Genomic DNA, 12,200 nt, shown 5'->3' on the forward strand with positions numbered 1-12,200 from the left:
AAACATAATGTCCAAAGAAAGGTCAGCAGCAGGTGATGAGGAGCGGCATGGGTGTCCTCTGTCCTTAGACTTCACAGTACGGCGAGGAAAAAGTCAAAAACCCAGGAGGAGAAAAGAGAAACCTCGGGGAGAACCACAGAAGGAGTGATCCACTCCCATGGACGGACAGGCTATAGAGGCCCAGGGGCCGAAGGAGTCCCTCAGCAGATGGGCCAAGATCACAGAACATCCAGTCCATGTTGGAGCATAGTTATCCTTGACCGATCCATGTAGGCAAGGTTCCTCAACATTTCTCAACATTCAGAACAATTTCAACAACCAAAATAGTTTGCAAAGTTAGGTATTTATTCTTTGACCATGTGCCATCTCTGGTTAAGAATTACCTTTTTCATTTAATCATTTTACGTTTAGTAGTTGGTCTAATTGTGCAAGAATTGTGCACACAGCGAAGTGAACCAAACCCAGACTATGGCGGTTAAGGACTACTGCTTGAAGGAGGTGAACACTACTACTATTTATCAACATCAGCCTTTGCTTATCGCGGCTCTGGTAACTGCACGTTAGCCGGTCAGCATAGCACCTGGCTTGAATGTTTGATAGCCCAGATTAATGTGGACTATTAGGCTTATCCATGCGACTGGGGAAGATAAAGTATTAAAGACTACATTGTAGAATCAAAAGCAAGAAAAATCCCTCTGTCGGCCCCATCCTTTTGTTTTTCTCTTCAGGTATCTACAGTACCTGTGTCGATCCATCATGACAGCACTGGCCCACTGCTGTGATTCATTTCATCTCCCCCGACTACATGTTGCAGCAAGCCAGCCACTAGCATTCTCCAAACTCACAAAGCAACAGCACAGATGATTCTCAAGGACTCGGTGGCAGGGTTTGAATATTAAAAGATAATGTAGCCCATCCACTGCTGAGCTCCGTTGTGACGCCACACGACCCCGTGAGATAAATAGCTGCCCCACTAACTCCTAATGAGCAGTGCCCCTGGAATTTCAGGTCTATTTCCTTTAAGTGTTGCTGAAATACAGGCGAGGTGTTAGAGCACAGACAGTGGGGGTGGAAGTGAAAAGAGATGGATTTTTTTTTTCTTCTGTGGGAGTGGTGTGTGGGCATTAGGATGCTGATGGTGCAGGAGAGTGAGGCTGCAGCCTGGGAAATCACTGGTCTGTATCATTTCGCTACTCAAAGCCGCTATCGGAAGTGCTTTTCACCGTCGTACATTCATAAGGATCCCCACGTACACTGCTGTTTTACACTTAGGATATGCATGCGCTGCTCTATATGCCATCTACTCCTAACTACATCCTCTACAACTCAAGACATTGTGCTCTATGGCCCACAAAGCCCTCACTTATATTACCCATGAACAAGCTAAACTTGTGCAATAGTTAAGAAAAATAAAGGGTTGTGAATACAATAGTACTAAGCCCCTGACATGCAAGTTAGTTTCTATACACAAAAAAACATTGTGATATTCTGTTGTCTATCTTTTTTCGATTGAAATGGAGGTAAAGTTCCCATTTTATATGCTGCGTGCAACACCAGGAAGCCAAGAAACACAGACTACGCCAAGACAAATAACCCAAGACGAGCTAGTTGAATAGATCATGATGTACCCGAAGGCTTACGCTCTTGGTGTTCAGATTTTGATGGGCAGCCAATCAGGTTTGCACCTATGCACTGTGTCCATCTACTATGTGAAGCAGGAAAAACAACAGCAGCCCCTCCTCACACACACACACACACACACACACACACACACACACACCTACACACACACACACACACACACACACACACACACACACACACACACACACACACACACACACACACACACACACACACACACACACACACACACACTTTTCCACATGCTCGGGCTGTTGTGTCTACTCATTTCAAACGTGGCGATGCTTATCCCTTTTGGAAGCGCGGCGTGATGTTTCCGTGGCGTTTGCATCGGGCACAAATCAGCGGTGGAACAGCGCTGCTGCCGACCGAGCGCCGGCTCCAGGTTGTTTACAGCATTTGCAGAGCTGTCATGTCCACGAGACTGGCCAAATCTAGTCTCTCTTCCCAAGCAGGAGTGATGGATTATCTGCCCTTAGGAGGCCATAACTCACCATTGTTCGCCTTCACTCCCTGCACTGGCAATTAAAGTTCGTAATTGCTGCGGGTTATTTAAGTGTGTCTGTCAGACTTGCATATGATTTTTTCTTCTTTTTTTTTGTGCCCATTAAACAAATTCTCCCTTGTCACTCAGCGCTAATGGACTTCTCTGCCCCCTCTGTCCTTGCCTAATTTTAATTCAAAAATATGGCTACTGTGTTTACTTTACATCTAATTATACAAGATGGCTTTCAAAGTCAAAGGAATTACCCACATCTGCGCTGTTAATTAAACACTTTACACCGGCGTCAACATTTATAAGCATCAAGACGTGGAACTGTACTGTCACGCCGGTATGTTCTCTGTCAGCACCATTTTATTTTGGCTGCTAATTGGATTGTAAGGTATTATATGGTAAAAAATGATATGCTGTTTTAGACCACTTGCTTTCATTTGGTGAAGCTTCAACAAGTGTAGAACCACATGAAAAATAGGAAATCCATCTACTAAATGTCAGTGTTTGATATTATTATGAATTTTTGTGTTTGAGATTTGCATAACAATCTGTCAACAGTGGTTTTAAGTATTCGAGAAGTCAAACCGGTTTAGCGCTGATTCCTTTGTCACTTTACAGCCCTTAGCATTTGGTTTTTAAAGCTGCACTACCTGAACCGTGAAAGTAGCAGATAGTTGAGTAAAATCTCTCCGCTGTTTCCTAAATGCGTTTCTCGCTCTCACGGACCCTCCCGCACTTCTCGATTCTCCACTTGAGTTAATTAGAAGCTTGTCTCAGCCGGAGTTTATAGTGAGTTGAGATACGAACAAGGTGGATGACCGCTGTGCTCATTTTAGCCTCGGACTTCCTGGTTCGCGCTGGAGAAAAATGCGTTTATATCTTGACACCCAACAGCGCACATAGTTTGTTTTTCCGTTTCAAGTGTCGCGTTTACAGTTTAGATCTATGGCGCCAAATGAAGTTTACCACAAGAAAGTGATTTGATTACTGCAGTATGGTTAAACAAATCGAAATAACCGAAAATATATTTAAAAAAAAAAACAAGCCAAAAAGCACCCAGCTTTAGAACGGCAAGGTGCTCTCCAAAGGAATCAGGCAGTAGCTTGATTTGTGGCACTGTGCCTTTTTTTGTCCCCATAGTGTATTCTGGGCTGCTCTATCACTACTCTCATGTGACCAACTCCCACTTTGTGTAAGATGAAGGACCTGTCTATTGTGCTTTCTATACTGTTCCCCTCTGGCATCTCCTCACATATACTACTGAGTAACATCAGGCTCCATTTACTGTCCTATAAAGCACCCAGTCCCCTGCCAGTTGTGGTTAAAAAAAAACAACAAAAAATGATTCCATAAACAAAGAGACATTGCAGAGTCTGCTCCAGTAAAGCGGCCTTATGGGAGAAATGACACCTTATGAGCAATTTACTCAGTTTCTCCCTGTGAGGGTTTGGTTTGTCTTTGTTCTCCCTCGATATCCGTCACCTCATTATTCCCCTACATCATAGCCGTTATGACGGAGCTGACATGTAATCACTGCCCACTGTAATCGAATGAGACTGTTGTCAGCGCTGTTATTAATTCCATGACCTTTCCATGTGTTCCAGTTGCGGAAGGCAGTCATGGACCACATCTCGGACTCTTTCCTGGAGACCAACGTCCCACTCTTGGTGCTCATCGAGGCGGCTAAGAGTGGAAACGAGAAGGAGGTCAAGGAGTACGCCCAGGTGTTCCGCGAACATGCCAACAAGCTGGTGGAGGTCAGTCATCAATAATGCATGGGGCCAACCAACACACACTCGCACACACACACACACACACACACACACACACACACACACACACCAAGCCTGCTATCGCGGCTCATCCTCCAGGTCTGAATGAAATAATTATGCGCTTGTTCAATTGTATGAGCTCCTCAGGTCAGATCAGCATATAAATCTTAGAATTGCAGACCACCATTAGGATTTTTTTTTCGGCTCGTAGGAAATCTGCAATCTGCTGCATAAGGCTGCATGAAAACAACAAGAATGGAATATTTAAAAATAGCCTCAATCAAAAAGGCAAATCAGTGTATGATGGGATCCAAGCTGTCAGATCTTCACACCTCTCTGCACTGATGTCTCACACACCTTTGCTGCCATTTAGCGCTGCCTTTTAGGGGCATACATTTGCATAGCTTAACTGGTGGCACTTTCCTTTTCCTGTTTTGATTTTGTCATGCACACATTTTTGCTCCGATTCAAACGCTGCTCGTGAGCCTAAGACTCATAAAACAACTGTGGTGGGACTATTTCAGCCTCATTCAAATATGCATTATTGCTCTATCCAAACAATCTCATGCTCATTTTATTGCCCTCTAGTTCTCGACTCCTCTGATGGTGGATTCTGATTGACTTCTTCATTGTGATCATCATTAACACACTTATTTACACACAGTACTAACTACTAATGATCAACTGATTGCTTTTATTTTTTATGTTGGCTAGCTGTGCTCCAAACTATGAAGTTTCAGTGCAAGCTTTAAATTTTCATGGTGCTACGCTATCACAAAATTGCTTACTTGGACATTCTCTAAGATGGCATTTGACATTGCGTTATATATGCGTTATATTATTATTCCTCTTTACGACTTACTTGTGGGACGCATTGCGACTAATTGCACCCCTTGCACCCTTGTTCTGGAGGACATCTTGAGGTCATGTCCTGCTTTTACACTTCATTCGAGTTTGCGGACTGCATTCATTTGAGGTCGTTCCAATCAGCACAGGGTCCGTCTTTACGCATGAGTCAGCTATTTTTCACCTCATAAGTCATTCAAAGCGGCCCGTGGAACCTTTTACACTGGCCCGTCTTCACGACTGTCAGAGAGGGACAGCCTTGTCTGGTGCTGGTGACATGAGCTTCACAGTGACTGATTTGTGTGGCCTTTCGGTTCGGCCCAGCTGTTTGCAGATGAGGGGCTAACTGATGGATGACGTGCTCAAAATCCACTCTTTTGCATAAACGTCGGCAGCATCGTTTTAAAACCATTGCTTGCTTAAAGGCATGCAGGGCAAATGGCTTCTGCTGTCTCATTTTGACAAGGGGTGGCAGATGTTATGTTGTTGGAGCATTGTTGGAGTGTATGAGGCTTTCTGTGTGGAGTGTGCATGTTCTCTCCGAGCCTGTGTAGTCTGGTTTCCCCTGCCACTTAAAACATGTACAATAGGGATGACTGATGTGTGCGTGATCAGAGGGGTGGCGCTTCTGAAGATACAAACTGAAAATACAAATAGGGCTGCTCGATTATACAAAAAATAATAATGATTATTTTAGTAATATTTGAAATCACGATTATTCAAGCGATTATTGAATAATCAAACGATTATTCAACCTTTGAATAATAATATTTTCTTCGGACAGTTAAAAAACGTCCAAATCATATTCAATATTCTACCGTTTCCAAACTAAGCCTCTATTCGAGGACCTGCCCCCTGCTGGCCAGCCCTCACACCTGCCCAAGCAAACCAAGCTTTGCGGAGTGATGACATTACAAAATCGTAATTGAATTTCAATTAATTGCACAGCCCGAGATAAAAATGTAGCCAACAAATCTCCTGCATCGAGTGAAGTGCTTTGGGCGACTTCATGTGAAAAGCGTGATACAAATCCATTCCACTTGATGCTGAACATCTAACAAAGCCATTCATGACAGAGATGATTTTGCATTTTTTAAGAATTGCGTGTGTTAAATGGAAAGGGGCCCTTTATTTTGGTGCTTTGATAAACTGGGTGAATATGTCAGAAAAGGTTGCTTAAGTAAGAGCTGTCAGGTTGGGAGCCTTGAGGAAGCGGAAAAGAGAATTCCTGAATACAGTGGAAGAAGACCGAATTGTTTGGGGGAACGAGGGAATATCCAAAAGGCAAAAAAAAAAAAAAAAAAAAAAAACTAAATCTTGACATATTGATTACAATTTTGGCTGAAGCAGGGCAAAAAAAGTCTTTTGCAAGTGTAATCTTGGTAAGAGTTTGCAGATCAATACAATTCGGGGATTGACAAGTGTCTGTTTGGCTGTCTCAGTGTCTGGAGCATTCAGTTCGGCAAGTTTTGCTTTGTCTTTGAAAACCTCAGTAAAACTTTTAAAACATGTAATGTTAATTTAACGAACCGAAGTATTTGCAGGTATGTGAAACTAAGGGAAGTAATTGACATTTAAATGTGTTTCATTCACTTCTATATTACTTTAGTTAATAAAAAAGAAAGTTTTTTTGTACTAATGGCTTTTGGCTGTAATTGTAATAAACACTAAATTGTGAACTCCAGTTGCATTACTGAAAAACACCACCAATTAGCATAAATGTTGTTTTACTCGGTGCATATTAACTACCAAGAGAAAATGTATTTTCTAACGCATTGAAGTTCACTCTCCTATTTCCGCATAAGCTTGTAAAATCAAAATGCATTTTAGTTTAAAAATCTCCTGATAATTTTTTTTTTTTCCTTTTTAGATAACAAAATCAGTCTTTTGTCTTTCAAATCCAATGTGTTGTGCTGAAGTACACAAAGGTAGGAAATACAGTGACGTCAGGCTGACAAGGGCTCTGTGAGGAACAACCTGTGCATGTCTTTGTTTTCTGCTCCAGCGTTGTTTCCTTCAGTGAATACTCATGTCTGCTATGCCCGTGTGCCTCTGCGTGTCAGATTCTAGCACTGTAAACAGGAGTATGAAACTCCAGTGCAGAGTGTAAAGGTGCTGGGCCGCTACTGTAAGTCTTGCTGTTCCATCAGCAGCTGTGGGCTCATGTTAACTTGACAGGAGATCTCCGCACTCCCCGCACTGCTGTCTCTGAGCAAATGTTGTTCATGAAGCACAGCGCACTAACCTGTTGATCCTGTCACCGTACAGTTACAGTTAGAAGCAAGATTTGGGATGAAACAAATGTATGTGCTCACCCAACATCTGAACATAATTTTGTTGTAATTGTACACTGACAAAGAAAGCACTTACTTCCTACCCACCACCTACTTCCTGCAGGTGGTGGGTCCACGGGAGGCACTTACTTACTTACTTATTTGATAACATAATCTCTTATTCACAATTAGCCCTTCAGTTTTACGTCAGGGAAAAGTTTTATATTTATTAAAAAGTTAGCCAAGCTGCAGTAGTCCCCACTCGCATTCTGAACAAAAATATATATAAAGCAATTTACCTGTCACCTGTCATTGAAATTCATGATTTAAACTTTAGTGATAGTTTTTTACCTTTTAGTGATTCTGTTGTATGAACAAAAAGGCAGAACATAGTTGAGTAGTTTGCCTATTTAGCTGTACAATCATTTGAAATAAAATGGTAATTAACTGTAACAACTGAAAAAAAGAAGAACAATTCTTTGATGTGCTCTGGTTTTGAATCAGTGTCACATTCAAAGTGACTCGCCGCAGCCCTAGGCCTTTAAAAAACGGGAGTTCAACTGGTGTTCACAGGGGACCATTTCCATGGCACAGGCATACAAATTCTTCATACGCTTCTCTGCACTGTACCATCAGATTACAGGCTTCCAACGGCTACAGTAAAAAGAACTGGGTCCTAATATCCAGGGGATGGCAATGACTCATCTGTGTAACTGGACACGCTCGGAGATCTCTAAAGAATTATAAGAAAGTGATTAAATCAGATTATATGGTAATAGCCTGTTGGCTCACGATTAGCTTGGTCGTTGGGATTCACAAGTGAAATGTATTCCATGTTTGATGGTTAAATAGCAGTTTGAGTCGTGCAAATATGTGTGCTGCACAAAGACTAGGGAAATTTTAATCTAAATTGAAGTCTCAGCAGCAGGTGTCACAGTTATTCTGTAGCTTAGCACTTTGTGTTTTTCATCTGGGAAATTGGCTCAGAGCTCCATCTGCAATGAACACCCGCACTGAAAAGATGGCCACAGCTGTCCCTCAAACAGCCAGATTTCAGTCGTCTTCGCCAACCCTAAATGCAAAATGAGCTGCATATTAATTTTTCAGCAGAAAGCCACTGAATTATGCAGCTCATAAACATTAACAGCTTTTATTGCAATTTTCATTAAGAGTGAATAAAATACAGCAGGATGTAAGCACTTTAATTACTGTGTGCTAACTGATCCGCCTTCAAGTAGCAGCAGTACATTTTCTCAGGTACTGTACTTTTTGTTGTAATACAGCGTTTTTACTCAAAAATAAAATGTAAGATATGTTTAATGTGACTCTACAGATTAACTGCAGAGTGGACTTTTAGGGTATATTAAAACATTCCCCCGCGACAGTTGACACAGCAAAATATACATCTCCGTTATGCAGGTGTGTGCATATTGTTTGGATGCCATTCCTGATGCCTTTCTTAAAGTTACTTTTAAATGCAAGTCCAGCTGTTGGACTTTGAATTGAAATGTATTGATATGGGCCTGCATTTTTACCAAGCAATCATTGAATCTGAAAGGTCCCATCTGTACTCTCATTCATTCTAAAAAACATTTTCGTTTAGCTGTTCGATTTGGTGTTTTGCCCAAGAACGGCTTGACAAAGGGGAGAGCAAGGCGTCAGTGCGCTCAGACATCAATGTATCCATTCAAAGACCCAACCGTCCTTTTATGACCCTCCTGCATACTTTTGGATTGCCTCATCCCTTCTCTGAATTGGCGCCGTTTCCCGTGCATACTTTTTTGTAACCGTATCTATTCTTGACGTGTTGCTTCAGTGATGAATACACCTGCACAACATTCAGAATGAGACTGTCAAAAATGGCCTCGCCGAAGCCCATGTAATATCCACTCCTTGTTCTCTCCTCAGTGTTGTGTCGGATATCAGAGTGGAAGCATGGTGATTGCTGTCATTATTGATTTATTTGTTATATACTATATTAATTTTACAAGCGCCATAGTGTTTGTTTGTTTGATTTTGTAATAAATCATCTCCATTTTACTAGTAGTTGGAGATGGAATGCCCAAAAAATTGCCTTCCTTTCTTTCTGGTTTTATTGATTTGATCACAGTTCACGCTCTTATACATACTGCAGCTTTACGTTTTACTGTATTATCAGGTCGCGTGTTATATATACGTTTTGCTTCATCTGTATTGTGATATCACTCGCACCTACTTGCGCTGTCTAAGCTTTCTGAAGGTTTCGCTCAGGCGAGATCAATAGCCTTACTTACTTACGGTATGTGCTACAGTTGGCAAATGTGTACAATAGCCTTCTCCAGCCGACTGCAGCTATTCTGTGCACGTCCATTATTAAGAAGCATTTGGTTTCTCCTCAATAGAAAGATGGCTCATTTGCCAAAAGTAATACCATAAACAATGAAGAAAAACGAGCTCGCAATGACTCTGAAGATTCAATTAGTACTCCAAATTGCCTTTAAGAAAACAATACATCTTCATTTTAAAGGTAACAAAAGCGTACCTTACTGGTGTTTGCAGATAAGACGCGTCAGGATAAACAGGGCCTGCTGAAGTCAAAGGATGGAGCTCGAGCTGCAGGGATTGACGTAAAAATCGTGGATATCAGTGCGTTATAGAGCTCTATTAACGCCGGATTTGAGCTAATTAATTCCCAAGAGGGGTTTAATGAGACCAACGTAATCCTAACCCTTCACTCTCAGCCACAAAAAAACCGGCAGCAGCATCGCTTTGACCGCAGATCATGGCGAGTGTGGAGCAGTTCATGTGGAAAAATATTGACATGGATTTGTCTTTTAGTATGAATCCTTTATTGGACCGCTTGGACATGAACCTGAACTGAGCTTGCACACTTTTTTTTCATCCAATTCTTTTTTCTTTTGGAGTTTCGTCAACAGAATTAGCCAAGGCTGCCAGACCTTTATGTGTTAACATCCTTGTCCTACCTATGAGGACAGGGATACCTAGGGCTGAGCGCAGCATCGGTTCACAGTCAGGCTCATTCCAGAAATGTCTAGCGCACACAACCACACGCACAACACTACACAAACAGACTCACAAAGCATCCGTAATGAGAGGATTTATGTTACAATTTCTCCTGTTGGTTTATGGATTATGCTTTTCCATTTTGTACCAAAGACAAGATAAACAACATGATCTTCAGTCTGTGCCTTATCCATTTCTAGCAGACAATCCGTGAATACAGTGCTATACCCGGGATGTGCTCTTGCTAAATTAAACTCCAGATGAATATCCAAGCTTTTAAAGTTGGCATAGTTAGTTTTTATGGCCACTGCGGTAAGAACATAGACGTGCCAGCACATACATATTATCCAGGGCGTTCCGCACCATCTCTATTCTAATGCCATTGGGAGTGCTTTCAGATGACCTTGACTCCATCTCTGGGCCCTAAGAACTGCTCTGAAGGAATGTGTTTATTTCTGATCTGTAAGCAAGGGATTTATAGGAAAATTGACATATTTAGAAAAAAAGATAATAAAAAAAATGCCCCCATAGACACAGACAGCATCTCTGGAATTGCCCATATGGTCATGTTTGAAAACAGTTAAGGGGGAAAACAACTTGGAGAAAAAACTACATTTTCTCTAATTATTCAAAAACTACTTTAAAGGGGCTAGATGCAAGTTGAGCATTGTATACTCACTACTGCCACCTCAGGTCATACGTGTAACTGCACCTTCTATATCAAGCTCGTGCATGACGGCACTTCGGACCCAAAGTAACAACTTTTTGAGTGACAGTGTAAGATTTTAGAGGCAGTTGTGGTAAATAGGTCTGGGCTCATTCTACACCTTAGGACAATGCTTTGGACATGTAGGGGAAGGAAAATACATATATATATATTTTTTTAACTCTGTATAGTCCCTTTAACAAATGCTGAATTTTGAATATAATAAATAAAGACACACAGATGTGGAGATGAGCAAAGTGGTTCAACAGCCCATAAATACATAAATAATGGAGAATGCTGACATGATGCTTCCTGTTAGCATTGTGCTAATGCTAACAATGCTAGCTAGCGATAGCTACGACTGCCGTTTTTTCCGCTTCTACTGAACAATCTCAAAAATCCATATGGACCTGATTTAGACTTGACTTTATTTGTATGTGAAGTTAATATTTCACCAGAAAACAACAAAAATTGTGTTTCCCAAAAGATTCTGTTTTCCCCCTCGGGGAGGCCACGCCTCCTTCTATGACGCAATGTCATCTGTATCTATGCCTACAACTTAAGCTGGAGTGACTTTTTAATTCATCCGTTCCCTTCTCTATCTTTGCTTGCTCCCATTTTGTACCCAAATGCCATTCATCAGGTATATACAAGAACTATGGAGGCCTCGCAGAGCCCATATTAAGCTATGCTGTTTCATTAGCTTTGGCTTCAAGTAGATTTACAGCAGTGACCTTACACGAGACACTGGGCAAAGTCAAGGGGAGACATATTCTAGTGATTATGCATAATCAATACCCGGTTGAATGTAACCTACACTAAGGCGGCCTTCAGGGTTCAGCGACATGAGACGGACCGCGGCAGTAAATATTATTCCCGGGGCCACAGCATTAGGCACTTTACCGGACAGTTAACCGGGAAGTGGATGGATCACCCCCGGAACAGGTCTGTTTGTGATGACCCGCACCTTTAGGCTCGCATTAATCTTCTCTTTTACACACAAAGTTATTAGCCTCCGAGGAAATCTGCCTTTGGAAAGAGGTAGCCAAGGAAGTGCATAGGGAAGATACATCAAGCAAGCATAATCCACTGAAGGTTATTATTACCCCTTTTGGAGTTATTTTTAGTGCGAGCCAAAAGATGTCAGCGGGGAAAAGCTTCGGGGTTTAAAGGCTCGTGTCACTGTAACATATTTCTGCAATTTGGACCGTGGCGCGGAAGACTACGAGATGAAAATCTGAACCAATGTCTTTGAGTTTTATTTCTGGGGCCACTGTTTACAAATGTTGACATGAACATTGCACATTAGGCTAATCCTTCAGCCAGCTCAGAGATCAAGATTGGTTCATAGCGACTTTTGCCTCGGCAGCATTGAAGGACGGGTCAAATGCAGAGGACATAACTGTATTTCCCCAGCAGGATTCACAGTATACTAGATTCGTATTTCAGATTCAGCTTTA

General features: G+C 41.8%; 1 protein-coding gene across 1 annotated transcript in view; it reads left to right on the forward strand.

Annotated features, from left to right (window-relative positions):
• Positions 1–12,200, forward strand: part of ctnna2 (catenin (cadherin-associated protein), alpha 2) — a 237,820-nt gene that overhangs the window by 142,015 nt on the left and 83,605 nt on the right. The window contains exon 9 of the mRNA XM_079553918.1: positions 3,745–3,897. Within this exon, the coding sequence (XP_079410044.1) occupies positions 3,745–3,897 (153 nt within the window). The remainder of the gene's footprint in view (positions 1–3,744; positions 3,898–12,200) is intronic.

Source organism: Gobius niger (assembly GCF_951799975.1).
Source record: "Gobius niger genome assembly, chromosome: 3".
NCBI lineage: Eukaryota > Metazoa > Chordata > Actinopteri > Gobiiformes > Gobiidae > Gobius > Gobius niger.